Raw genomic sequence first — 25,275 nt, forward strand, 5'->3', positions numbered from 1 at the left:
GTCGATCACCACCACCAGCGTCCATTGCACATACTAGCATTACAGTCACTACAGATGCGCACAGCGTATCCTTCAAGAAGCTGAATCTACATCCACCAAACCCCATAATGCCTATCAGAAATCCTTCCACTCATCCCAGTCGTCGTCCTTAGATTTCGAAACAGGTCCAGGGGTCTTTGACGTACCTGAAGTGGGGTGAACAGCCGACTGACCTAGGCTTGTGCGGCCATCGGAATACTCGTTGAAAAAATCCTCTGTGTCATCGTGATATAAAGCTGACGTCTCCCCATCATTATGCATCGACAGGGCTCCATACCCAGAACCTTGTGGCCCTGACCCCAACGTGTCTTTCACCGTCCCCACAACGCCTCCTACTTGGTCAGCAACATCGATGCCCAACTGAGTTTTAGACCATTCATTTGCCGAACGACCTGCATCTTGTGCGCGGCGTTGCGCTTCTGACATGTACCCGCGAACGGTAGCATGCAGGTTTGGATCCAGAGCACGCTCCATTCCAGGTTGAATCACATTTTCACTGACAACACGCGATGCACCAGCGACAACTGCAGAAACGAGAGACCACCCCTTGCTTAGGGCGGCTCCCGGATTATCCTGGAAGTCTTGAAGCGTGGGAGCTGAGGTGGATGAATGGCCGAACGACGGGTGTTGAGAAGTCGGAGGTGAAGGCGTGTTCCCAAATCCTTGATAACGGCCGCCCTGGGAGGGGGGTAAATCTGCGGGGCGAGTGGCGTTTGCTTGACCTAGGGATGAGAAAAAAGCTTCGTTGGCAGATTTTTGATCCGTAGTGGTTAGATCCAGGGAGGGTTGCGGCGAACTTGCGGAGGACACCGGAGACGTAATGTTACGTGCCGAGGTACGCGACTTGCGTAAACCTTGCGCAGAAGACGGACGTCCTGGAGAGTTTGTTCCGCCCCCGGAGCTGGATGCTGGTGGGGGAGATGGAGTCCAAGGCTTGTCGGCTAGGGCCGCGTCTAACTGGAGAAAATTGAGTCAGAGATTGCAAGATAAGATGGTCGGCATACTTTTTCGCGATATTGCGAAGCTGCCCAACAATGGCAGGTATCATATGCACTTGTACCTTGCTTATATCCGCCTTGATCTATTGGTGTGTATGACTCGATGAATTGTCTGAAAGGAGCATTCCCGCCGAGCTTGGGACAAGTGAGTGAGGAATGTAAACTTGTCATGCAATTACCCACCTGCATACGCTTGATCTGATCCGCCTGCCAAGTATCCATTGAAACTGATCTCACGAAGCTATTGTCGCGTGAGATCTGGTGGTTGAAGAAAGTGCACATATGATGGTAAATTCACCTGATGTGCACTCCGAAGCCTCTGTGTACACCAGCGCATTGCAAGCACAGAAATATCGCGAAACTAACTTTCGGGGAATGACCGAGGGACACAAAGAAATGGAACACATGTATTCACCTGAAGCCCATTGTGGATTTGGATTACCACAGTCTACACATGTCTTGTTCTTCAGATCCTCACGCTTGCTGAGCTCTTGAAGAATCTTTTTGGCTGCGACCTGATCCATGTCGACGTCGACGTTGCTCAAAGGACTGGGCGTGAGAAGGGTTACCAAGTTTAGGTGGTCATTTCCGTCGAACCTTGGAAGTAATAGACCCTGTTACTATTACAATTCAATGGACGTGTTCAAGACCTCACGCGCAGTGATTTAAATTTTACCAGAAGCCGCTACTGTTATTTTTCACAGATCATGACGCGGTTGGTACTTGCTTAAATGTTTTTTTTTGAATGACATTAATATTAAATTGGTTACCCACGGAATTTCGGCATTCCCAGGGTTACAGGTTTATCTGCCATAGTAAATAGTAAATCTGATAGTAATCTGATAACTAATTGAGGGTGAGTTTTGAGTTTTCCCCGTTGCCACATATATATCTGTCCGAGTAAGTTTCGGAGTGCGCTGGACGCATCTTCCAGGAAGGAATGAAAGTTTATTACGGCTTTGCATAGCTTTGAATGAAGTACTTATTTGAGGAGGAGTGGCTCGGTAGTTTAGCTAAATTTTGGAAGATCTGCGTCCTGTGCAACGCGTGCCTCGAGCTAAACTAATCGAGGCAGCAGCAACGTTATCCTCATACCGTGACCTTCAAACAGTCAGGTTACTATAACTGCATCCCTGTACTATTAGACAATTCTTAACACCCATAAGACGCCCAGCGACCTTTTATTCGGGTAGAGCTAGTACAGAACAAACAGGTGCGTTTCATCCTATTAATATCATACAGGCCGACAAAAATGACTACCTTGTCACCGAACCTCGCAGGCTCATTTCTCGAACACCACCTGCAACACTCGCGACGTGAGAACTTATCTTATCTGATTCCCAACTGCTGGCTGTATATCCTGTAGCGCGACCCCGAGTCTAAATTGTCCGCAGACAACCCGATTTCATACAAGTGCCTTTCTCCTTCCCCTATACCGCATCACACCCTTGCCCTCACATCTTGCGAACTTTCATGATTCAAAAGTCAAATAACCGCTCCAACATTGATCATCAACCTCGTCAAGATTCTGATGCAGGCATCGAGCAATGGGGACAATGGTGGGGCCGAAAGTCAGTCAATTATGTCCCGAGTTGTCCGCCACTCTTCTTAACCTTTAACGATCATCAGGCATTATTCTCTTGAAGTAGTACAACACCCTATGCGTGCCCGTATGTGCGGTTTTGGTGATAAAGTGCGCGAGCCGTCGCGCCTTTGTCTCATAACCTTATAACATTTATTATCAGGATCGCAGGCCACTCGCGCCTGCAGCAGTCGCAAAGATGGTTGTCCGAAGAGAAGATAACTCTATCGTAGATGTGGAGTAAGCAGAAACATTTCTTTTCCCTTTTGTGCAGCTCATTACCTACCACTCAGGGACATTGACTGTTCTTTTTTTCTTGTAACGGTCGACCTGTGGTCGGCTGACGGTAAACGGGAGATGAATCTCGTGTTGCATCCCTCGTCATCTGCGGACCGGTACGTCGCAACGAACGCTCAAAAATCCAGAAAGCCTCGGAGTACCAATGCTCCATCATCTCCCCACGATGAACAACATAGCCCCACGTCGTCTCATTCTACGCCGAACTCTGCTCACCAACATCCACGCCTACCAGTGGCATGTCACCTCATATCTCATTATCATTATTTTCCACTGACTTTGAACGTCAATATAGTCCACTATGACCCCGATGGTTCCCGCTCCGTCGTCAGGATTCGTTAATCAAACCTACCCTTATCCCCAGCAAGCACAGATGCCAGATAACATAACATATGATGACCAAGATTCCTACAGCTCGCCATCCGAATCTAACAGCGCATGGGGATATGCTCCATCAGGAACTCCCCTCGATCGCTCGCATAATTTCAATCACCCTCATCCATCCTTGTCGCCGTACAACCGCAATGGCATACGCAACGGCATACCCGCGGCTGCGCCGGGAGAACCGTGGCAAGCCCAATCATCATATCGTACGGATTCCGATCCGGCGGCCAACTATCGCAATTGGCCAGCCACGGAGCCGTCTTATCCAGTGATAGTCAATTCACAGACGGGCGTGTACGCTGCTCAAGAAGTGGACCCATCGATAAGACATCCCGAACATGCAACTCAGCAATCTGAGGCAAGTAATTGGCCCCAGCAAGTCACAGGTGACCCGTCGCCACGATTCGTCCAGGAGCCTTTTCAAGGCACAGGAAATAGCTACGATCATCCCCAAGCTTATGGTGCACCATCACAACCACCGTATTACCAGGGCACATATGCACAGAGCTCCTCGTCTTCTCCGTCAGCCACGCATCCATCGTTACCCCGACATTCGTACACACGCACTTTAGTGGGACCGCTTTCGTCCAATGCATGCCGACTGCTTGATGAGCATCGGCAGTCAGGGATATTCTTCCTCTTCCAGGATCTATCTGTTCGAACGGAAGGTATGTCTTCATTACCGCCCTGGACATTCTTCTATCTGACGCGCTGGGGTATCTTAGGAACCTTCCGGCTGCGTTTACGTCTAATGAACGTTGGCGAGTAAGAACCGTGGTGTTATGCTTGGGAGATAACAACAACAATTGACATTCCATTTCCAGACTGCCAGCACCGGAAGCGGGTGCAATGCGAGTACATACTCATGTTTCACCGGTCCTTGCGCAAACATTTACCGAACCCTTCGTCGTTTTCTCAGCCAAGCGCTTCCCAGGAGTTCCCGGTATGTTCTAAATTGCCGGTCTTAATCCAGAAAAAGATTATAACCTCCTATGGGGCGCAGATACGACCGCGCTGTCAATTGCTTTTGGTAATCAAGGCCAGAAACTACCGCTGGTAAGATCCTTCCATCCTCCGTCTGAGCCGGAGGCTTAGAAACTCGCTATCATTGTAGCGAAATCGCCACGGAACTAACAAGCATGGGCGACGACGACGAGATGGCGATTCCGACCCCTCTGATGAGTCAGAAGATAGTTGATGGGAGTCACGTAACACCGTACTGCCTTTGGATCTTCGTGTTCAGACAATGTAATCACCACTGCATCACTAATGCCTCCTCTACCTCGCAATGTACTCCGTACTTGGTGCCATGTACCTTCGTCTACCACCCATCGTCCTGTGTCGTCAACGAAGATTTCCTTGCAATCCAACGCTCGTGCAAGCGAATAGCGTGAATTGTGTCAGGATAATTGAGATAAATGCGGTCAAGCATTTCTCGCGCAAGGTTTCCACGAGTGAAAGCGTCGTCAGAGTCAGGGTCTAGTGCCTGTGGCGCTGAGCTACGGTCTCCCATCGGCTGGACAAACATCCCAGATTCCAGATGGCGCAGCACACCTGACAGCAGGACAAGTACAGCACGATGGGGGCGCCAAACATTCCAGGAAGGGGATATCTGGTGTAGTATGTGTAATGGATGAGCAAAATCATCCGAGGTTGGATCCATTTCTAGCGCGTCACCGGATCTCTTCGTAGCCATTTTCGACTGATAAGCTCGGCGCTCACTCCGGTGCATCGGCGACTGAGAAACTGGTTTACTGACATCTGCGGGCTTGGTATCGAAGGCGAAGAGGGAATCAGGAAATAAACCTCTGTCACGGAGTACAGCCTCGCTCTGACGCTGATAGGGTAGCAATACTCGCTCAACTATTTCGAAGGCCCGCTCCGGCTCTGCCGCACGGACCAGGGCCACCGCCAAATGGTTCCAGTTATGTGAATCGAAGCTGAAACCATGAGATCTCGCTTTCCCCCACATCTCGGCAATCACAAAGTGTTCCCCAGCCGCAGAAAGTGCATCAATATAGATGGATAGGGGTGCACAGAGAAGAAGATTACCCTGACGTTTCGTGGGGTCGGAAGGGGTGTTATCTTCTCCATCGAAAAGAGAATCTGTCTTCGAAAGACGTAAGGCGAGTTGCCATATCTGTGGCCAAAGCCCATGGACGGCTTCAATGTCACCAGAGCGACGGTAGGCATCGAGGAGCACTGCCAAGCTGGCCAACGAAGGTTCTCCGCCCGCATCCAACATAGATTGGAACAACCGCTCCACCTCCTCCGGTTTATCAGTTTTCGTATACGCAAGCATGAGGGGTCCATGGACGTGCTCAAGCGCTGCTGCGCGAGTCTGAGGAGGGATCCACGACGCCGAAGACTCACCAGCCATGATGGTCTTCAAGAAGACCTCTGCAATTTGGAGGCTTTCTTCGGTTCTCTCGTTACCATAAGCGCGAAGGATATGGTAGAATGTGGCGGATGTAGGTTGAATGCCTCGCTCGCACATGTCGTCATAAACTGCCTTTGCACTACGCTTGTCACCCAGTCGTAAATGACCAGCCATGATGATCGTCAACACGAAGGCATCAACGCGGTAAGTTGTCTGCCAGTCTTTTGAGGCTGATTGCATCTCGGCAAAAATCCTGTTGGCGATGTTCATGTATCCTGCGTCGCAGGCCGACTGGATGATGAGGGTATACATCCGTCCATTCGGCTGTATGCCCATGGCTTCAAGCTTGCGAAATATTGTAGAGACGACCTGAAAAGGGGCGCCGATAAGGACGTAGGCCTTCAACAGGGTATTGTAGACTTCTACTGATAGCCGAAGGCGAGGATTTCGTGATGATTTGAGGTAGTCAAAAACGCGCACTACTCCCGTCCAAGAACCAGCTTCTACGTGGGTATTCATAAGAGAGGTGATCATTTTGCGATCAGGAGCTATCCCTTCACGTAATGCACGTTTGTAAATGGCTTCCGCGGATACGGGGTCCTTCCTATGTGCGAGAAGAGATATGACAGTTGTGTACAAGACACGGGTGGGCATAATTTTGGCAGCGCGCATCTGGTCCAAAACGGCAGAGACAGATTCTACTTCTCCACGAGCAGCAAAGCTTTTGAGGATGATGCTGTAGACGTAGATATCAGGAGTGTGTCCAGCTTTCGACATAGCCTGAAGCCAAAAATTGAGCCCGTCGTAATCCGCGCGCTCTGCGTGTGCATAGACCACAATGCTGTAATGCACGATTGAAGGCTTTGCTCCGACCCGTGAATTCTTTGGGCCAGAAAAGAACTCGTGAAATAGTTCGACGACTTTGCCCACTCGTCCGGCAACTGCATATGCATGCATAAGAGTGGCTCTGTCCTGCGACGTAATCCACCGTGCTGTGTCGAGTTGAGAATAGTACTCCTCGGTGCGGTCGATGTCACCCTGGTGTGCCGCGAGGAGCATCCCAGTAGAGATGAAAAATTTATGCCGGGTGCTCGTCGACTCTGATATGGTTCTATACAGCTCATTGGCACGAATGAAAGAGTCAGCGCGAACAAGCGAGCGGACCACTCGTAATTGCACGTCAACTTGTATCGACATTCGCTGCGCTCGCATTTCTTTCAGCAATGCATACGCGTCCTCTGCCAGGGTTTCCTGCCATAATACGTCCAGCAGCAGGACTCCAATACGCTGCCGCGTCTCCGAACTCCAGTGTCGTCGCTTGGCCAATAGAGACGCGGCATCCGGTATGTTGGCCAAAATCGAGTAAATCGTATCTTGGAACGATGAGGGTTTTACGGGAATGCCCAAAGACTGCAAACGAGTAGAAAGAGGTAAGAGATGCATCCCGATATTGGCCCACTCTGCAAGAATAAAATCCAGGACGTGCTCGCCATCTTGATGAAGTGCCATTGACCGTATAAGGGTTCCATAGATTTCCAATAATTCCTCTCTCCGCCCGTCAATAAGTAGATCCGATAATTCGTGGGTGGTAGCGATTGCATGGTCCAAATCTCCTACAAATGCCGAGCCCCTCGCTACGAGTTTTAACCTCATAACGTCTTCGCTCGAATGCTTCTCGAATATGGACTCCAGCCGCTCATTCAGCGCAGCAAGTCGTGTGCCCCATCTTTGCAAGTATGAAACGCCATTGTCCTCACCACCTGCCTCTATAGCAGTAGAGAGCTTTTGAGCAAAGTTTAAGACATCTAACGGTTTCAGATGTTGGTAGTCGTCAGAGGCAATGAGCAGCTGGTAAGCATTCCATGCATCATCCAAGTTAAATGGGTGATTTCCTTGCAGGAGAGACAGGAAGTGGTTCAAAGGAGAGGTTTGGACGTCCCATTTTTCGGGACTCGGCGACGACGAAGTCGTCAAGAGATGATTAAATTGTGGAGAATTTGAACACGATGGAAGAGATGAGGAATAGCGGCGGATATTTGAAGGACTTGCAGAATGACTCAATGTTTGCGGTCGACGGGGAACAGCGTCATTGATCATTGATATATGATTTCGTCCTGTGGTGCGCTCCACTGTTAGACTTAAAAACTACCGTTGAAGGAACGACACGTACTCGGACACCAAACGGAGTGCCTCATGACGCAGCATGATTCGTGTGTTACTCCCAAGAGCCATTCGGCACATTCGGCGCACTGAGCGTAATCCACATCCTGGTCTACCGCTTTCTCTTTGCCTTTCCACTGTCTCGCGGTCGGAGTAAAAAAGTCGCGTAGTAGAGGTCGGCGTATGGACCGACCCATGTGATCCAAAGAAGGCCTTAATGCAGAAGCGCGTCCAGCGGGTGTACGCAACAAAAAACTGTTTACTACAGCTGCTGCTAAAGGCTCGATCATGAGCACCCGCACCTGGGTGTGGAGTGCTATCGAAGCAGTCTTCAGACTCAGACCTGCCGAAAGTAAAACTAAGGCTTAATATATCGGAACATTGGAGTTTAACTTGTGTAACTCACGCGAAACAAAATCAAGGACGCCAGTGACAGCACCAATTGCAAGTTGGTGACTGTCCTCACTACGTGAACTTTGGACCAGACATGTTTGGCCTTATTTGGCCTATTTTTTCGGCCTCGTGCGAACCTATAAACTTGTATGTAGGTCAGCTCGAGGTTAACTACATAAGTATCGACGTGGTACCTACCACTCATTCGCCTGAGATAGTCCAACTTGGCCTATCTTAGTACTTAGGGGGAAGAGCAGCGTGCTCTCTTTCATTCTTGTTTCCTTTTCCCCATATTTTCACAGGTCTGAGTTTCTTTTGCCAAATACTCGCGCGCAGATCATGAGTCGCCACGTCGGCCCGAAAAGCTTTCCTCGGCTGTTCGAGCGCTGGCAAACTGAGACTTTACCATGGTTCGCTGAGCTGCTACTGGCACCGTGAAGTTCATTTCCAGCATTTTCAATAATATCTGATCAGCTCCACTTATCATAGCGCACTTTCTTCCGCATCGCCGAGCCGAAGGCTGAATTTGATCCATCGATGGAAGTCCATGTGACACCCAGGCGCCTATTAACGTTATTTTGGTTTATCCCTCTCACCCTCAACGCCAAGAGACCTCAAGAGGCCTGGTTCCAGGACTATATCTGACCGCCTTCACGAAATAGCTCATATCATTCTTCGATATCATTTTCATTTATCATCATGGCAGATGACGCTGTTCTCCGGGTCCCGCCCCCCCATGAGATTATCATTGTTCCCCCTCCCGAGCACGAAGACCGCCATGCCCTCCTCCAGCAGTGTATCCAAGTTAGGATCGCCGTTTTCGTCACAGAACAAGGATTTCCGTTGGAAGTTGAAGTAGATGAGTGCGTTATCTCTTTCTAGATAACTCGCTATCTGTTTCAACTTTGATTTTTTTGGGTGAATCATAGACATGATCCGACAGCCACACATTTCTTGTTAAGACTTTTACCGTCCCTCGAACCTATAGGGACAATCCGTGCCCACAAAGTGGAAAGCGCAGGCGGCTCATACTATAAACTTGCAAGGCTCGTCGTTCTAAAGGAATACCGACATTATAAATTCGGACGCAATCTTGTACTCGCATTGCATAATTGGGCAAAGGTTCATGCCAGAAATTCAGGGGTAACTGACTATGTCAAGATGGTCTGTCACTCCCAAGCGGTCCGTGCAGACTCGGCTGGTGCTGTAGGATTTTATCGCAAGTACGACGTCATTTTCAACCCTATTTGGAAACCTGACTTACCGCCGGTTATTCTTCCTAGGTTTGGTTACGAGGAACAGGTGAGGGCTGTTGCCGCGAGACCTTATGACGTTGCTCATCCTACCTGTCAATTAACATTTATCAGGGCGATCTGTTCGATGAAGATGGTGAACCGCATCAGAAGATGGTCGCCCGATTATCATTAGAAGAGTAATTGATTACAGCGTTCGTGTACTCCCGTACTAAGATGAAGCAAGGTATAAGACATGATATACTAGGGGGAATCTACCGATACACATAAGGGAAATCAAGGTCGTAAAAAGCAAGTCCTGTGTCGTAAACAGAAAAACATAACATAACACGATGCCCTCGAAAATGAGCTATGAGGACCAAAGAACATATAGCAAGTTTAGAAAAGTGGAAAGTGATCATATCATGCGGAACCGGCTGACACCATCGTCAGTTGTTGCTGTCTCGCTCTCGCTTTCCGAGCTGAACGACTCCGTCTGGATTGCTCGCAAGGCACGGAATGGACTCTCACCGCTAGGGCTGCTTGGCAAGATGCTGAAATTGATACTTGTGCCAACGTCGGTGGTGCCTTCCTCGTACAGCCTACGCGCAGCCTCGTACTCGAGCTTCTCCTGCTCGGCTTGCGCAAGGAAAGGCTGGAAAATCGTGATAAGCTAATTACGCAATTGTGACAAAGAGTTTGCCGTACCTTGCGCTCATCATCAGTCATCGATCGCCATTTGGCAGCGGCTAACACGCTTTGCTTAGTTGTTTCTTGCTCATCACCAAATATTTCCCTCACAAGGGCACGGTCGGATCGGATGCGCTGCAGGAACATGAAGTACGCGCTAAGCGGCTTCTTGGGCGCGTTGGGATCTTTAATATTGCTCTTCCGAGAACGACCCGCCTTTCGTTGGGCAGTGCGGAAGGCATTCTCCTTCTTAATATCATCAGGAGTGAGACTCTTCATGTAGGCTGCGTTCTCGCGCTCTCGGGCCTCTTTCAAAACTGCAGACCGACGCTTGTAAGGCTGGGAGTGATTCGTGAGCTTGTGAAGACTTGACAGAAGGAATGGAACAAACCTCCTTCTCTTCTGGAGTCAGATTAGCATACTCCTGACCGGCTTCCTTGGCAGCTTGTGCGACATTGAGTTTTCTCGTGCTCGTTGCTTGGTGCCGCTGTATCCAGTCTGTGAAGTAGAGCTGCCAAGCGCTCGGTGCTAATTTAGGCTGCTTGAGTATAGACTTGAGAGGAGCTATAGCCACGGGATTAGTCAAAGTTAGCAAGATAACGACGATAGGTACACACCTGAGTCTACTGATTTGTCTTCCCTGGAAAGTTCCTCGGTCGATAACCGCTTCTTACGTCGCACGGTTGCGTCGCGATCATCGCTGACGCTGACAGAGTCGCCACGGCGGGAACTATAATTTCTCGTCATTGACGGCATGGCCGTGTGTATTGGAGCACTTGAAGATTGGAAACCCAAGCCTGACATGTCTCGTCTGGGTTGGAATCGTTGGCGTTTGACTCCATAAGGGTGCTCTGATAGGGGCTGATGAACACGCCCTGACGACGTGGAAGCTTCGTATTGTGGCGAGTCCCACAATTGAGTTGCCCATGCTGGTGGTCTAAGTGAAGTGTCCGCAGGCGATATGGACGCCACGCGGAGACCTGGCGAACTAAGATAACCGTCAGAGCCGTCGGCCGGCGATAACGATCTCGGTAGCTGATGTGGTGCCGCAAATTCCGACGGCGAGAAGGACGCGCTGGGCGTAAAAGTGTGATTAGGATAGGAGAAGAGTGGCTGCGATTGCGGATCTGGGCCAGTACCACGGATGGGTATAGGAGAAGTGGGAGAGTCGAGTACAGGTTCAGTTAACCAATGCGAGAAATGGGGACCATCTAGATCAAGCATGGAATGCATATCATCGAACCGACCGAAGTTAGAATCATAGAATGAATTATTGGGTGATGTGTCTGTTATATCAAAGTCTGAGAGACGATGTGGAGAAGGGGTATGGTCGGATGAGGGAGGGGATAATGGGTGATGATAGCCGAAGTCATTTGGGGAATCCCAGGTATGAACCATTGAGGGACTCAGTAGTGGGCCCTCGTCAAACTCCAAGGGACCGAAAATCAACTGATCACCATCTGGTGACAACATATCGTAGGACGAAGTGTCCAAAAAGTTCATCGAGTCTTTGATGCCTGTATCACTAGAGAGAGAGATGCGGGGAAGGGTAGAATCACGATGGGGATAACTATCCATAGGCATTATAGAAGTAGGGCCGATAGGTGGAAGAAAACAGGAACGGGATAGGATTGCTTTTATAGTTGGCGGAACCACTTTGTAGGGGAGCGAATCGGAAGGGGTGACAGCGGGATACGAGGACATGTACGAACGCCATCGGGCCTGCTTAAGAGGGGCTATCCTTAGCGGCATCCGAAACCTGAGGACAGATGCCATAATGGTGAGTTTATGACAACCTGACTCGGCTTGAATCAGATTGTGATTTCCTGGGAAGCCCAATTATCCCGTACTGCTGAAAAGGGGGTGTGGCTTCGGGGGGTCGGTACCTAATTAGGATAGAGCAAAGGGGGTAGAACCAATAATAAGTTTGTACTCACTTTGGAGGAAAATCCCTCACAAGCTGTGTGAGGATGGACTGAATTTGGAAAGAACGCTAATCCTGGTGAAATCGCAAGTTCAGTACGAAGCTATGCCAATTGTCCTGTCTTGCGGCGTCGGACGACAACGAAAAATGTGCAAACGTTGCAAATTGATGTTAGTAAGAGGCAAAGGTTTAGCGTAAAAGTAAAGCGCGACCTGCCCTAAATTTATGGTCTACTCTTGGTATCTTTGAACCGAACATATGGGCACCCATTTTCATCGCCATCCGCCACCGGTAGATATAGCAATGGCGGGACCAGATCATAATGCTGTGTGGCGCCCCTCTGTCTTTATTCAATGGAAGCTTCTCCATTCAACTCTGGCTAAAAGATCTAATAATTTGATTCTGAATCTACAAAGAAAACTAATCATAATCATAACACCACAATCGATTCTGCCGAACGATATCGTGCATTGTTATAAACACTTTTACCAGGCTGAGTTTCCGTGATTGGGTATGAGATACCGGGCGAGGCGTATCCTTTCATCAGAATTATACACTCATGTTTGGTCATCAAGCTTACCTCCCATCCTTTGACGTCCTTCATAATCTCTCGCTCCCGTTCCAATGCAGCTTCCTGCCGACGATACGCATCTCGATCCCCCTCCGCCACCAACAAGGGAACAAGGTGGATACGAGACCAAACTTTCTCTCTTTCCAGTTCCCTGTCGGGAACAAACCCCAAATCAGTTTACTTGGCTTTTTCTGGTACGGCCCTTGTACGGCCCGTAAAATCATGCGTGATAAGAACAGCGGCCGGATCCTCACAAGGCCACGTTTAATGACGAGCGCGCCATGAAAAGACACGTTTTACAGCCTGCTGACTCCATACGCCATTCTGTCGGTCTTCAAAAGATAAACTTACCTTCTTTCCAGGTTTCCCTTCCCAACACGATAGAAGCCATATGCACACACGGCTGTCACAGCTCCCAGAATGACTAGGCCACTTGGTCCACGAAAAGGAAGGTTTCGTTTGTACTTGACTGCCTCGAAGCCCCCGGGTGGAGGCATGTCTCTGCAAGCACTACGCTTCAGCTCATAGCCATCCTGTACAATGTATTACACGCACTGTCGGTACTGTATAGACACTAAGTTTTTGTAACAGTAGATTAGCGCTGTCCTCGTAAATCAATCAATCCATGACTCACTCGTTGAATATTGGGCGCGTCGTGGAGGACGATGGTGGTGAAGGCGGCTTCCGGATTCGCAACATTTGTGAATATCACGTGACTGGATAGAGACCTGCCCTAACCTCTAGCGTCGCAGTCCCGCCGCCATGCTGTGTTACTTATCAAGAATCACATCTATCGAATGATAATCGTTTCATGTGTAACGAAATGGATCGCAGCAAGATCGGTAAGACTGAATCCAGGCCCCAGGTTGGGTACATAACGGACTTTTGGGTGTGCAGCGCCTGTCCTGGTGCCTCGCTGATTCCGATAACCATGCTCCGATTTGATAAGTTGGAGCAGGCTTGGAATATCTCGGTTATGTGTTGGACATGGGTCCAAACATCTTAACGTACATTTCGTCCACTGTTACCGGAAACGTGCCCTGGATTCATGAAAAATATTATTTACTAAAATTAAAGACATGCTGTTCGAATTCTGTGACCCAGTAAGGCAGACTTTGTGATACGGAAGACTCGACGTTTACCGTAGCCGCCGTTTAACCAAAAGTTTTTCGATGAGTAATAGCTGCCACCTCAGAGCACTGCCATAATGTCCCACATCCACTCCCCAAGCCCTCTCACTCTCCCTCATCTACAGATGCCTGCACAATCCGTTTCTGCTACTGCTGCGCCACGTCAGAAATCTAAAGCTTATGCTACTGGTATAGCAGCTGGCGTCGAAGATGAAAAGTATCAAACAAAATACAAGGAACTCAAGCGAAAAGTAAAAGAAATCGAAACCGTTAGCAAACACCACAATACTCGGTGTATTCTTAACTCACCTGCTTTTAGGACAATGACAAGCTTCAGTACAAGGTCCTTATGGCTAAAAAATCTATCCAACGTATGAAACTGGAACGAGCGTGAGTAACTTTCTATCCACATCATCCCAACATGTATCTGATGCGAGATAAAGTGTCTTGTATGAACGTCTTTCTGCTGTGCCACCTTCTCCAGACCTTCACAGTCATGCACTTCCCCCTACCCACTCTGGTCCCGGTGTACCTCCCCCACATCCCCGTGATATAGGTGCAACAGCGCACCATCAGCATCGCGATCATCGTGACTTTCCACCTGTAGATTCAAACGATCACAATCCTGTCGAATACGTCCACAATCATAGTTCCTTCCGCGTTATTCCTGGCCCAGATGGCCGGCCTATTCAGACTCCCGATGGGCCCATAGGTCCTGGAGTTGCGCCTTCCCACGGAATGTCTGCAGTGCACATGTCGAGGGGCGGTTCCGCCTCAGGTCATGACTCTTCTCGACAGCTTCCACCCCTCTCGCAGATGACTCCTGTACAACATCTTGAGCCACCGAGGGCGCATGGACATTCACAGACCCATAGCCCTCATCTTCACCCTCACAGCAATGGATCTTCGCGTTCACAATCCTCACCTTCCAGATCGCGCGGTCATCAGATAGCTTCTCAGGCACCTCCCCCAGGATACCACTCAGGGGGAATTCCCCACCCTCAACAATACTCCCAGGATTCTCTCATTCCTGTCCAACACGGGTATCACAGCCCGCCACATCCGAGTGATAGGGAACGGTCTTCTAGAAGGCATGAGCCGCTTGATCGTGGCAGCTACCATCCTGATCCATACACTCATTCGCGGCAACATTCTTCGCATTCTTCCACGATGGCATCCCCTAACACTCGAGCATCACGTCTCCATAGTCATCAGCGCGTCGGGCCTGGAAGTACCATCAGCCACCCAGATCCAGAATACGAACGCGATCTTGAGAGAGAACGTGCATGGGCACGTCATGAGGGTGAATCCGCTCGAGAATACGCGCCTTCGGGAGCGATGCATGCATCTCCCCCCTCCCACCTAAGGCCTAGACCTCATGTAGACCCATACTCTCGCGAACCCATTGGACCAGGCATACACGGTCGATCATCTCGCTCTGACACATCAGGATCTGGTTCTGGATCTGGTTCCGGTAATGGTGGCGGGGATGCACTATCGCGACCTGAAGGTCACACTCAATATTATGATCGTGACAGGGGACCCTATGCACCCCGCCAGGCAAATCCGCCGCGCAATCCAAGTGAAGACCAAGACGTCATATATGAAGAAGGCCGTGCATACACCCGTGACCGAACTGCCGGACATTACATGCTTCCAGAGCAGCATCGCCCCCCTGTGGAATCATCCAGAAAACGCTCTCGTAAAGACATGGAAATAGATGGAGTCGATGACGTCGATGATTCACCCGCTGCAGGCAGCTCTGGGGGCGGAGGAGAAGCACCGAGGTTCGCAGGCGGTCATCTTACTGATGACCGTGGCTCCAAGAGACTTCATCAAGAACCTCCCCGTCCCCACGAGCGCGAGGAGGAAGAGGAAGAAGATGAGACTTCGGATACTTAGACAAAGGGTTAATTATTATTTTTTGCGGCGGCATGGTGAGTTTCCTTTTAGATCTTCTTGAGCCCGAGTTCTTGATAGGATATTTTCATGGTTTATTGCGTGTATGTATATGTTGTTGAGTATTTCTGTACACATCGCTAGCAGTCGTAATCCTTGGTATACCCCGTTCCTCGTGTTGTGCTCGCGCCATATGCTCCGTTCTTGTTGCAAACATAAGGGACAATTGTCTATACCTAATTCCATCGTAATGGTCTGACTTGCGGGTACTATGTTTTCGTGAGAAGCGTATACGAGCGATGACAGCGACATATGTTTAGACCGGCGGATCAAAGTGTAAATCTTGCCATTGTCCTGTACAGGAAAGCAAGGGGTTTCCTAATAAAAATATCATCTAACACAAAGGGGGGAATAACAATGGCCCAGGAGTCATAAAACAGGACATAAACAAAAACACATTTATCACTGATCGAGAAACCCAGCGGTGCAAATAGCAGTATCGTGAGTCAGAAAAAGGCCTAGTCATCAAGATTCGGCGGCCGCGCTAGTAGACCTTTCCCCAGAAATCTTCCGACTGTACGCAGCGGCCAAGACAGTAATAGCAGCCCGTTCAAGTTGGTACAGCTCCATTCTGCCAAGATACGTTTTGGACGGGTAGGTTTTTTGGGCATGGGGAAAACGGGTTTTAGCGGCGCAGCGATAAGGTTGTGTAGTTGTCACTGGCCGCGTAGATCCTAGGATGATAGTCCATGGCCGTGACTGTGCGACCTGTGCGCCGTGACTCATACTTGGCGAGCTTCTGCGCTTCCCAAAGCAGTTGCCGAGCGTGGCTGGACATGAGAGACAAGGAACGGGTGTATGAGGAAGGCAGTATCGTGCCATCTTGCTTGTCGAAAAAGCTTACGGAGAGACGCGGCCGGGAGTGTGGCTGAACCATCAGGCTTGTTGACTGGATGAGGGAAGTACAATGACCCGGGGTGTCAGGGGAAACGAGGGGGGCCACCTGCTGCGCTCTGTGATGGAATCCGAGGATTAGTATCCGAGTCAAGGTAATATTCTTAGATGGTTCACCTATTGTTCGATCTTTTTGGAGCATGTGGTTTCTTTGGAAGACATGTACTCGGAGCTACCCCGTTTAGCGCCATATTTTAGCGCTAATGTCACTGGGAGAAGTAGAGGGTTTTCCATAATGATTGAGCACGAGCTCATCTATGCCCCTCCCATTGGCATTCAGTCTGTGCCATCTAAGACCGCTCACAGATGGGTATTTCCGGCGGCGATCTAGTGGTCTGGTTTGAAATCAGATCAGCCTCGATTACGGTAGTGGAGCCTCAGATCTGGCCAATATAACCTGAATAAAATCAATCAATCCAAGAATTTTAAGAAATGGCAATCTCACACAAATGATGGCGCAGATGGGCCAGAATATCAGGGTTCAGAATCAGTTGCACATGGTACGATAACCTAAGCTTAAAGACACAAGATTGTGACTGAGAAGTGCCCCTTCCCTCATATCTGATGCAGCTTGCACGAATGGAAGACATTTTCGTCATTCACACACATCGCGCAAGTCATTCGAATCGCAGCTGCAACGAGGCGGCCGGATCAACGTGTTCAGAAGGCGCCTGTCTTCAAGCTTACTGTTCAATCTTGATGACATCAGGTGAAGAAATTCAGAATTGGACCATCAGATAAGTACACGACTCATCTAAACTACTACTTCACCGGTAAACATGGTCCGCTGCATGACATTTCAACACGTGTAACCCCCAAAATGTAATGGATGCTTACAATACAAGTTAGCAGCAATTTCGGCCTCTGCCCGGTCGCCATTTGCAAGCAACTTCTCTTTGTTATACAGGAGTTCCTCGCGAGTTTCCGTGGAGAATTCCTGATTTTGTGCTGAAGGGACGCCATCAACATTCCGGTGTCAGTGATGCTCCCTTTTTAACACGTACTTTCAACGATCGCGTCAACCGGACAAGCTTCTTGGCAGAAACCGCAGTAGATACATTTCGTCATGTCGATATCTGGGAAGGAACCGTGTAAGTAGTGCAACGTTCCACATCAACACGATACAAGTCATACCGTATTTAGTTGTTTTTCTGGAACCATCCGCGCGGGCTTCACTCTCGATGGTAATTGCTTGAGCAGGACAAATAGCCTCACAAAGTTTGCAAGCTAATAGTATGTGCTTCTTAGCCGCGCAATATACGGTCGAAGATGTTCACAAACCGATGCACCGCTCTTCACCACTGGGATACCGCCGGAGCGCGTGTTCTCCACGGAAACGAGGAGACAGAGGACCCTTCTCATATGGGTACATTATAGTGTAAGGCTCCCTGAAAAATTCTCCAGAACAATCCACATTCCTGAACTAGTTATGCATAAACTTGAAACAATTACATTTCAGAACACATACCTCGGATAATCTCGGTAAAGAAGAAGAGATGAACGGCCTTGTCAATGGCACTCTGCCCATCCTTGTAAGGGTCAATATCCTTTCCGGGCTCATCCTTTGCGGTCAAACTTCCTGCACCTAGAGGCGGTGACCTTATTGGACCTTCGAGTCGGCTTTCAAGATGCTCTGCGTGCGAGCAGCGGGTACTATGAATGTTGCGGTATGTCACTAGCGACGAGCGCAGCGCAATAGAACGCTGTGTCGCGACTATCTTAGGCGCGAGGCCTAGCACAAGACGCGGGCGAGCGAAAGACATGACGGTCAAAGTCGGGCGAGGTTGCTAAACATTCTGCTGTGACGTATGTCACTCTAGTGTGACAATGTTAACTAGCAGCCAATCGCGTATCCTTCATTAAATCATCACTAGTACTGGACCACCAGGCCATCGCCGTTCTCCTGGACCATGTCGACCTCAAAAGCAAAATCAAAAGTTCAACCATTGAGCGATCAGGGCACGCGTGCATTCTACCTACCATCCTCGCTTCTAATCGCTTCTTTGATCAGATAGAAATACAGCAGACTTACTCCCGTCTGCAAAATGAGCTTCAAAGCCTGGCTGGGAAGATAGGCGAGTTGGAGCAAGAGGCGGAAGAACACGGGTACACTCTCTTCACATATTTGATACCCACATTCGACTGACGTTCCATTAGACTCGTTCTCTCCACTTTGAATGAAGCACTTCAAGTGGAACCAGGTCGGAAGTGTTTCCGCTTGATCGGCGGTGTGTTAGTTGAGCGTACAGTCAAGGATGTAGTTCCTGCTCTGCAAACAAATCGTGAAGGCGTACGTGCCTTTTTCATCCATGCCACTGATTGTCTAATACCTACGTCTCTTCAGATCAAAAAGGTTATTGCCAACCTTACTGAGCAATACACCACGAAGGAACACGACTTTGAGACGTTTAAACACGATTATAACGTTCGTCCAGTCAGCAGGGCGTAATGCCGTGTCGCCGGTATTTGGATGTACGTTCATCTTGATCTGCTCACCTTGCGCTGTTGAATGTTATTTCCAGTCTACCCAATGACGCAGTCAGCAGCGATGTGACCTCATCATTAGCATGCGCAGCAAAATTGCAGACCCAGTTGTACATCGCTCAAGCTGCCGGTTTGCACTGAGTTCTAATTGTTGAGCTAGAATTTTTGTTATGCTGTGGTCCACAACGTATCTCGCAGAACACAAGAACCATAGCTGGCAGCAGCGTTGTCTCCGTAGTGCTCATGTGCATGGTTTGACACTGCGAGTTAATATTCGTCTTGTAATTTATATCACATCGTCTCTATGATTCAAAATTGAAGAATTAACGTGCTGGCTTCTAGATGTAGCAATGAGTCGTCTGTTGCACTGCGAAGTTGCTATGAATCACCTATATTTGTTCAGTACTTTCACTAGCAGTATCTGTTAGTTACTGCTGGTTCAAGTTGGTTTGTACTACTAATCCATGTACAGGCTGTACAGCCACTACCGTGAGCACTGAGCAAACGGCGGGCCATTGTCTCCGCTCTGAATTCCACATTCAATACCACTATGCCGAAATGACATTCGAATCCCTCCCTGGCAGAGTCCCAGTTAAGCTTATTGCTACGTTCCTTCGAAACATAGATTTCGAGTTGCTAATCAGTGTCGAATTTGTCTCGGAGACTAAGACGTGCTGCTTCAGACTCAACTTTAAACGCCTGGAAACCCCAAATCTGGTTAGTGGCGGCTACGAACGAAGTTTCTACCACTCCAGTCTTCGTTCAATCGTGCCCAGAAGTAATTGGATCGATATCCCTACGTTCGCACTGCCAGATTTCATACTTTTTGAATCTTCACTTCCTTGAACTTGATGGTTTCCGAGTGGGAAGAACGCTTCAGCAAATGATTCATTCTTGGATGGTTGGTTGAAGTGGAAGGAGCATAACACTTGGAGGGTGTAGGCCCATATCAGGTACATACATCTAGTGTTCTTTCAGGCTTAGGAGTGTGAATGATACAGTTATAGAATGTTGTATTGCGTCTGGCACAGAACTTACACGACCTGCACTACGGATGAAGTTTGGACTAAATAAATGTGCATTCTTGAGGATGGCCGTTTCTAAGCAGGTGCGGCCCAGATATATGATAATATCGTGTTCAATCGCAATGGTTTAGTCAACGAACTGGAATCGTCCTCGCGGGGCTTCAGTTGCAAGGACATCTTTACCGAGATGCAGTAAGCTCGGCAGGTTCAAGTTGTTCACCTACAATAAGAGTCAGTGCTTTGTGCTCCGCGTAGCCATATTACTGATGATGTACTGGCAGGTGGTCGCCACATTTACTGACGTCCGGATCATTGCGATCGGAATTCTTCGCATACCTCGTTGATTGTAAACCGCAATGCGCACGCTTTACTTCATCCTCCCCGAGGTCACTGATATCCTTGGAGCGAACTTGAAGGGCAATAGCCGGGCATCGCATCGCTCTCCTTATGGAGATGAGTGTGATGGCCCGTCAGCTGGTAATATCGAGCGGTATTCTGACTCCATTTGTGAGAGATCGTTTCTTAGCAGGTCACGGTTCGCGTCCATACAACAAACTTATTGATGGTCTCGGAATATAACACATCGTCTCGTCGTCCATTAACCAATCTTCACACCATTGTGATGTTTGAAAAGGTATCAAAATCACTCCGCGATCTTTGTGGTTTTGACTGACCAAGGTGAGACATGACGCCTTGTTCCTGAGGCTCCGGGCAGCACCAGTAACCTCGGTCGCTATATTTCTCTTATTGTCAATTTCTGCACGGTAGGCCGGTTTGTTGTCATTCTCAGCACAGCAGTGATGTCGAAGGTTTCATATGTCTTCCTCGTCATAGATCAGCTAAGGGACATGTCGGTTTTCTTTCCGAATTAGGCGCTGACATCGCTTCGGCCTTACAACAATGGATTTCTGGCCAATGTCGAAGTCCGCGAAGCTTGATATTCTACCTCGGGGACGGGTAGCCTCTTGCCTTTAAATCATGGTACAATATGTGGTTCAAATCCCTGCGTGTTTTATTGCCTTTATATTTCTTTTAATCGACGTCGCTGGCCAACGTCGCCCACCCTCCTTGAAGTTAGTAACATTTTCTACCTGCTACAATGTCGACAGTAAGTGATTCATCGCTGGGACTCGAAGATCGGTTTACTTAGTAATACGGACACCAGTGGCCATGTTCATCGTGCCCCAAGAGCTTCTCTCGTAAGGGCGATCTTACTCGCCACCAGCTGCTACATACTGGAATCAAGTGAGTTTTTTGTTATGTTGAAGCATTGTGCAAGCTGACAGTTTTGTCTTCCAGGCCACACGTCTGCGGGTCATGTGACAAAAGATTTGCCCAGTTTTCGGGCCTCAAGACCCACATCAACACACAGTGCGCTTGTTCGCTTTTGTATTTCGAACTATACTGACTGTTCCATAGCACCAAGGCCAAGCCTTACGTGTGTGGAATTGGTACTTGTATGAAAGCGTTCAGTGATCCCTCGTCTTGCACTCGCCATCGAAAGGAAACTCACAGACGCGAGGGCGCGTATAAGTGCACTATACCAGAGTGCGGCACAAGGTCAGTTTTGGTTATTACCATTGGAATTGTTCCGTCGGGCTCATACTCTGTCAGAATTAAACGACGATCTGCTTTTGTCGCGCATATGAAGAAGCATGGAGTCGATCCCTCCAAACTAGATTTAGATGCCATTGCCTCGTCGGCAAATAAAAACACTTCCCAACAAGCCAACTTCCATTTTTTACCTCCCCAAGTAGCCGATGCCCCTTACTGTCCCCCTTCAGAGACATCACTTCCAGACGTTACTGAAGACAATTTAGCACATTGGGCTCCCCCTGCTCTGATGCTGACGAACGACTATCAGATTTCCGTTCCTGAATATGATGGAGCCTCTGGCGTGACTGACGGCATGTATGACTATAGTTGGCCGTCTGAATTTGGTACTGGACCATCTAATTCTTCGCTCATGCCTCCACCATCGGTATCTACGTGTCCTCCTACGCATGTTGACGATTTCATTTTCGACGCTGGATACAACGGATACTTACAACCTAATGACGCATTCTCTAGGTTGCCTTCTCCATATGCATCGGCGTCGCCCTCTTTACCTCCTCTCCTTGACGGCTTCGTGGACTGCTTCGGGTCTCGCATGCGATCGATGTCCTCCTCTCCGGCCACGTCTTCTAACTCTGCACTGGATGATCAGTTAGATTATGCTCTCTTGAGCTGCGATGTACCCAAACCATACCTTTTATTCAACACCGTTTAATTTACCGCACTAATACTTAGTACACTTCACGCATTCAAGGATTGTCACGGGACTATTTTTTATTCATAATTTATACCGCAGCACTGTAGCCTACATACCTCTCACTCTTCACCACCATCTGTTCAGTGAACTATGTCTTATTACCCTTATACCAAGAGGCTTTTAATATACTGTCTTTTGAAGCCCCAATGACACTGCAAGCCAATATTAGAGATCGATAGAGTTAGATAACCTTCTAATCTGACAACAAACGTAAATAAAACGCCCACAAGTTACAACTAGTACTAGGCCAACCCGAGTACTCACTTGAGCATTTCTCAAGGTCCACTCGCTCAGGCGTCTTTCCATCGTGTTTATCTTCTCAGTCCATCTTGCTCAATTTTTGCGGCGCGGGCCACCGCTGGCTTCCCTTACGAAGCTTTTTTCGTGTCCGAATCCGCGTTCGTAACTTTCACACTGCAAAAAGGAACATGTTAGCATCACCACTGTACCCCACTTCCTCCTTTGCTCCTCAGCTTGCATCCGATGATCATTCCCAGTTTCGCCCTGCCAGAGATATTGAATCCTTCAATAACTTGCTTCCGCCCCCGATCGAATTCATAGAAGGCTCGTCTTCTGGCGCTCTCGCAGTCGCGGAAGGCAAGTATGAACCTATCAACGCCACACCGAAGGCATCACAAAATATCGTAGGTGCATGCAATAGCTCTATCATCAAGCTGCTCACCTGGTCATCACCTACCAGGTTCGTGAACGCCCTCGAACACCCTCCGCATCCCTGGCTTCGCCCTCAAAACAACCGATATCTCCTTCATCAACAAAGCATGGCGCGTTATTCACCGGAGTTTTGGACTTTTCATGGCCTTGGCCCCCTGGTCACAATATCGGTAATGGCCTTCATAATACGGGGAATACTTGCTTCTTGAACAGTGCTTTGCAATGTCTCCTCCACACGTCTCCTCTGCTCAATGTTTTAATGGCACACTCAAAGTCTGACCCATGTGAGGATAACCTTAATAACCATGAGTTAATCTTACCTGGTATGTAGGTCGAGTAAAGGGAGGCTTTTGCATGTCATGTTGTCTTCGCCATGTGATGCTCGACTCCCATCAGAAGAAGCATTCTTGCACGCCGTACGTCATTGTTTCGAAATTGCATGGTACGTATTACTTCCCTTATTGAAACCTGTGTCCGATTGTACTTTTCTAGTCATCGCAAAACACATGCGGAAGGGCAGGCAGGAGGATTCCCATGAGTTCCTTCGCTATGCCATTGACGCTTTACAAAAATCATGTCTAGCTGGATACCCGCAGTGAGTGTTTTGTTACTTCCTACTTGTGTGGTCGTTAACAAGCTTCGAAAAGAAAAATTGATCCAAAACTTGCGGAGACCACCTGGGTTCACAAGATATTCGGCGGTCGGCTGCGATCACGAGTGACATGCAAGGAGTGCCACTACAACAGTGACACATTCGATAACATGCTGGATGTGAGCTTAGACATATATGGCTCAAATAGCGTGAAGGACGCCTTCCGGAAGTTTGTTGCTGTCGATTATCTCAAAGGGTCAGACAAATATAAGTGCGAAAAGTAAGCAATATCTATCAGCCGGCATGCTCACATCTGATGCGCAACACTCTGGCAGGTGCAAGAAGCCGGTCGTTGCCGAAAAGCGGTTTACTATTCACGATGCGCCTGCAGTGTTGACTATCCACCTCAAGCGCTTCTCACCCCTCGGTCGGAAGATTGGCCATTTTGTCCATTATGACGACCGTATCACGCTGAAACCGTTTATGAGTGAGGGTCAATTTGGCCCAACATACTCATTATATGGTGTCATTTGTCATGCAGGCGGGGGACCAAACTCAGGCCACTACTATGCTACTGTCAAAGGTGCCAATGGCATGTGGTATGAGATGAACGATGACAGCGTATCACAACACCGTAATACCCCTGGGCCTCTGAAGAACGCATACATCTTGTTTTATATCAGGGAGAAAGGCCAATCTCTCGAAGCTGCTATTACTCGCCCCTCGATGACCCCTCGGAATGTTGTCGCTGGAATGAAGAAGAGGAAAGTTGTGGACTCTGAAGACGATGGCGGTGACGACCTTGGCGTCAAAACTGATCGACCATTCATCGGACCTCTTCTTCCTTCTCCGATAGCTGATGATGCGGAGGTACATAAAAAGGCTAAAATGGACGACAGGGACCCTCAGGCTGAGAGCATCAAGAAGAAAATCGAAGCTGTTAAGCAGGTTCTCAGCCCCAGCACTGCCCTCACGAGCCTCTCACAGTACAATGATGATGACGACGATGACGGTGAATCGCCAGTTATGACACCCGTTGACCTTAAGCCACCTTCAAGCACCACTGAGTCGCTCAACGCTACCTCACCGCCTCCCCCCGGTCCTCCTACCTCTCCTCCTCCTATTTCCAGCACATCATCCCTCAACTCCGTACAATTGAATACAACTCATTCATCAGGCATTTCGCCAAGCGACTTCTACGCGTCATCAAAGAATAACGACAAGAAGCGCAAATCGTCAGATTACGATGACCACGACGAACAGACGCCCCGGAAGCATTATGCCCGCGTGCCCCTGCATACCCAATCTTCCAAACAGTCACACGGTCATCGAAAGTCATCGTTTGGCGGTGGCGCAGTCAATCCTTACAGCCGGCTAGCAGGAAGTAATACATTATCCCAACATCGATCAGATAACTGGCAAAGACCTCCGCAGCAGTATGGTAAGAAGAAGAAAAGGATGATCATGTAGACCAAATTTCTTGGCATTATTAATTCTAGAGTATATGCTGCAAGTCACATATATGTTCACGATTCTGTACGAAAGGTCACGAAGCTCG

General features: G+C 48.8%; 12 protein-coding genes across 12 annotated transcripts; 7 read left to right on the forward strand and 5 right to left on the reverse strand.

Moving 5' to 3' along the window:
- Position 1: 1 nt before the first annotated feature.
- F5891DRAFT_999488 (ArfGap-domain-containing protein) lies at positions 2–1,685 on the reverse strand. Its single transcript, XM_041378544.1, has 5 exons — positions 1,453–1,685; positions 1,336–1,402; positions 1,221–1,278; positions 1,044–1,172; positions 2–996 (listed from the first exon to the last, which is right to left on the reverse strand). The coding sequence occupies exons 1-5, from the start codon at positions 1,559–1,561 to the stop codon at positions 115–117; spliced, it is 1,245 nt and encodes a 414-aa protein (XP_041232514.1). The 5' UTR covers positions 1,562–1,685; the 3' UTR covers positions 2–114.
- A 380-nt stretch (positions 1,686–2,065) lies between these two features.
- Positions 2,066–4,436, forward strand: F5891DRAFT_999493 (velvet factor-domain-containing protein). Its single transcript, XM_041378545.1, has 10 exons — positions 2,066–2,250; positions 2,318–2,353; positions 2,404–2,608; positions 2,667–2,730; positions 2,783–2,859; positions 2,913–3,153; positions 3,212–3,968; positions 4,026–4,065; positions 4,125–4,243; positions 4,304–4,436. Exons 3-10 carry the CDS (start codon positions 2,511–2,513, stop codon positions 4,393–4,395), a joined length of 1,488 nt encoding a protein of 495 aa, XP_041232515.1. The 5' UTR covers positions 2,066–2,250; positions 2,318–2,353; positions 2,404–2,510; the 3' UTR covers positions 4,396–4,436.
- F5891DRAFT_350147 (uncharacterized protein) lies at positions 4,346–8,354 on the reverse strand. The gene is made up of 4 exons (XM_041371465.1): positions 8,247–8,354; positions 8,143–8,183; positions 7,851–8,053; positions 4,346–7,794 (listed from the first exon to the last, which is right to left on the reverse strand). The coding sequence occupies exons 3-4, from the start codon at positions 8,035–8,037 to the stop codon at positions 4,622–4,624; spliced, it is 3,360 nt and encodes a 1,119-aa protein (XP_041232516.1). The 5' UTR covers positions 8,038–8,053; positions 8,143–8,183; positions 8,247–8,354; the 3' UTR covers positions 4,346–4,621.
- Positions 8,355–8,932: 578 nt separating this feature from the next.
- On the forward strand, positions 8,933–9,669 carry F5891DRAFT_1124896 (acyl-CoA N-acyltransferase; the record flags this gene model as incomplete). Its single annotated transcript, XM_041363927.1, has 4 exons — positions 8,933–9,096; positions 9,163–9,456; positions 9,517–9,535; positions 9,601–9,669. The coding sequence occupies 4 exons, from the start codon at positions 8,933–8,935 to the stop codon at positions 9,667–9,669; spliced, it is 546 nt and encodes a 181-aa protein (XP_041232517.1).
- Positions 9,670–9,883: 214 nt separating this feature from the next.
- F5891DRAFT_940143 (uncharacterized protein) lies at positions 9,884–11,379 on the reverse strand (the record flags this gene model as incomplete). Its single annotated transcript, XM_041374265.1, has 4 exons — positions 9,884–10,120; positions 10,174–10,494; positions 10,547–10,719; positions 10,773–11,379. 4 exons carry the CDS (start codon positions 11,377–11,379, stop codon positions 9,884–9,886), a joined length of 1,338 nt encoding a protein of 445 aa, XP_041232518.1.
- A 1,045-nt stretch (positions 11,380–12,424) lies between these two features.
- F5891DRAFT_999542 (B16.6 subunit of GRIM-19, NADH:ubiquinone oxidoreductase) lies at positions 12,425–13,475 on the reverse strand. The gene is made up of 5 exons (XM_041378546.1): positions 13,285–13,475; positions 13,206–13,224; positions 13,002–13,151; positions 12,660–12,801; positions 12,425–12,572 (listed from the first exon to the last, which is right to left on the reverse strand). Coding segments are annotated over exons 1-5 (375 nt in total). The 5' UTR covers positions 13,286–13,475; the 3' UTR covers positions 12,425–12,509.
- Positions 13,476–13,695: 220 nt separating this feature from the next.
- F5891DRAFT_999544 (uncharacterized protein) lies at positions 13,696–16,036 on the forward strand. The gene is made up of 3 exons (XM_041378547.1): positions 13,696–14,049; positions 14,100–14,170; positions 14,224–16,036. The coding sequence occupies exons 1-3, from the start codon at positions 13,858–13,860 to the stop codon at positions 15,680–15,682; spliced, it is 1,722 nt and encodes a 573-aa protein (XP_041232520.1). The 5' UTR covers positions 13,696–13,857; the 3' UTR covers positions 15,683–16,036.
- A 905-nt stretch (positions 16,037–16,941) lies between these two features.
- Positions 16,942–18,396, reverse strand: F5891DRAFT_1229602 (Ndufs8, NADH:ubiquinone oxidoreductase 23 kd subunit; the record flags this gene model as incomplete). The annotated part of the gene is made up of 6 exons (XM_041369552.1): positions 16,942–17,420; positions 17,471–17,581; positions 17,638–17,709; positions 17,768–17,860; positions 17,915–18,021; positions 18,086–18,396. The coding sequence occupies 6 exons, from the start codon at positions 18,394–18,396 to the stop codon at positions 17,401–17,403; spliced, it is 714 nt and encodes a 237-aa protein (XP_041232521.1). The 3' UTR covers positions 16,942–17,400.
- A 147-nt stretch (positions 18,397–18,543) lies between these two features.
- Positions 18,544–19,082, forward strand: F5891DRAFT_1124901 (Prefoldin beta-like protein; the record flags this gene model as incomplete). Its single annotated transcript, XM_041363928.1, has 4 exons — positions 18,544–18,592; positions 18,649–18,739; positions 18,791–18,923; positions 18,978–19,082. 4 exons carry the CDS (start codon positions 18,544–18,546, stop codon positions 19,080–19,082), a joined length of 378 nt encoding a protein of 125 aa, XP_041232522.1.
- Positions 19,083–19,574: 492 nt separating this feature from the next.
- Positions 19,575–20,221, forward strand: F5891DRAFT_350443 (uncharacterized protein). The gene is made up of 2 exons (XM_041371467.1): positions 19,575–20,070; positions 20,149–20,221. Exon 1 carries the CDS (start codon positions 19,676–19,678, stop codon positions 19,961–19,963), a length of 288 nt encoding a protein of 95 aa, XP_041232523.1. The 5' UTR covers positions 19,575–19,675; the 3' UTR covers positions 19,964–20,070; positions 20,149–20,221.
- A 752-nt stretch (positions 20,222–20,973) lies between these two features.
- On the forward strand, positions 20,974–22,600 carry F5891DRAFT_350441 (uncharacterized protein). Its single transcript, XM_041371466.1, has 5 exons — positions 20,974–21,250; positions 21,308–21,387; positions 21,442–21,513; positions 21,562–21,702; positions 21,757–22,600. The coding sequence occupies exons 1-5, from the start codon at positions 21,242–21,244 to the stop codon at positions 22,409–22,411; spliced, it is 957 nt and encodes a 318-aa protein (XP_041232524.1). The 5' UTR covers positions 20,974–21,241; the 3' UTR covers positions 22,412–22,600.
- A 281-nt stretch (positions 22,601–22,881) lies between these two features.
- Positions 22,882–25,187, forward strand: F5891DRAFT_1181255 (cysteine proteinase; the record flags this gene model as incomplete). Its single annotated transcript, XM_041366023.1, has 6 exons — positions 22,882–23,097; positions 23,154–23,409; positions 23,457–23,567; positions 23,618–23,720; positions 23,773–23,997; positions 24,053–25,187. 6 exons carry the CDS (start codon positions 22,882–22,884, stop codon positions 25,185–25,187), a joined length of 2,046 nt encoding a protein of 681 aa, XP_041232525.1.
- Positions 25,188–25,275: the final 88 nt, after the last annotated feature.

The sequence above is a fragment of the Suillus fuscotomentosus genome (genome assembly GCF_016647785.1).
Source record: "Suillus fuscotomentosus strain FC203 chromosome Unknown F5891scaffold_3, whole genome shotgun sequence".
Classification (NCBI taxonomy): domain Eukaryota; kingdom Fungi; phylum Basidiomycota; class Agaricomycetes; order Boletales; family Suillaceae; genus Suillus; species Suillus fuscotomentosus.

What these genes read in the sequence shown, in the direction of transcription:
- F5891DRAFT_350147 (XM_041371465.1), bottom strand. Translation starts at nt 8,037, where the DNA reads ATGGGTCGGTCCATACGCCGACCTCTACTACGCGACTTTTTTACTCCG. An exon ending in GCACTCCGTTTGGTGTCCGA is followed by an intron (nt 7,795 to 7,850) that starts GTACGTGTCGTT and finishes AGCGCACCACAG; the next exon opens with GACGAAATCATATATCAATG.
- F5891DRAFT_999493 (XM_041378545.1), top strand. Translation starts at nt 2,511, where the DNA reads ATGATTCAAAAGTCAAATAACCGCTCCAACATTGATCATCAACCTCGT. An exon ending in AACATCCACGCCTACCAGTG is followed by an intron (nt 3,154 to 3,211) that starts GCATGTCACCTC and finishes ACGTCAATATAG; the next exon opens with TCCACTATGACCCCGATGGT. An exon ending in GCGCTTCCCAGGAGTTCCCG is followed by an intron (nt 4,244 to 4,303) that starts GTATGTTCTAAA and finishes TATGGGGCGCAG; the next exon opens with ATACGACCGCGCTGTCAATT.
- F5891DRAFT_350441 (XM_041371466.1), top strand. An exon ending in CTGCTACATACTGGAATCAA is followed by an intron (nt 21,388 to 21,441) that starts GTGAGTTTTTTG and finishes TTTGTCTTCCAG; the next exon opens with GCCACACGTCTGCGGGTCAT. An exon ending in AAGACCCACATCAACACACA is followed by an intron (nt 21,514 to 21,561) that starts GTGCGCTTGTTC and finishes ACTGTTCCATAG; the next exon opens with CACCAAGGCCAAGCCTTACG.
- F5891DRAFT_999542 (XM_041378546.1), bottom strand. An exon ending in AAGGGAAACCTGGAAAGAAG is followed by an intron (nt 12,802 to 13,001) that starts GTAAGTTTATCT and finishes TGTTCCCGACAG; the next exon opens with GGAACTGGAAAGAGAGAAAG. An exon ending in AGGACGTCAAAGGATGGGAG is followed by an intron (nt 12,573 to 12,659) that starts GTAAGCTTGATG and finishes ACGGAAACTCAG; the next exon opens with CCTGGTAAAAGTGTTTATAA.
- F5891DRAFT_999544 (XM_041378547.1), top strand. Translation starts at nt 13,858, where the DNA reads ATGTCCCACATCCACTCCCCAAGCCCTCTCACTCTCCCTCATCTACAG. An exon ending in AAGTAAAAGAAATCGAAACC is followed by an intron (nt 14,050 to 14,099) that starts GTTAGCAAACAC and finishes ACCTGCTTTTAG; the next exon opens with GACAATGACAAGCTTCAGTA. An exon ending in CGTATGAAACTGGAACGAGC is followed by an intron (nt 14,171 to 14,223) that starts GTGAGTAACTTT and finishes TGCGAGATAAAG; the next exon opens with TGTCTTGTATGAACGTCTTT.
- F5891DRAFT_999488 (XM_041378544.1), bottom strand. Translation starts at nt 1,561, where the DNA reads ATGGATCAGGTCGCAGCCAAAAAGATTCTTCAAGAGCTCAGCAAGCGT. An exon ending in AAATCCACAATGGGCTTCAG is followed by an intron (nt 1,403 to 1,452) that starts GTGAATACATGT and finishes ATTCCCCGAAAG; the next exon opens with TTAGTTTCGCGATATTTCTG. An exon ending in GGCTTCGGAGTGCACATCAG is followed by an intron (nt 1,279 to 1,335) that starts GTGAATTTACCA and finishes ACGCGACAATAG; the next exon opens with CTTCGTGAGATCAGTTTCAA.
- F5891DRAFT_350443 (XM_041371467.1), top strand. Translation starts at nt 19,676, where the DNA reads ATGACATTCGAATCCCTCCCTGGCAGAGTCCCAGTTAAGCTTATTGCT.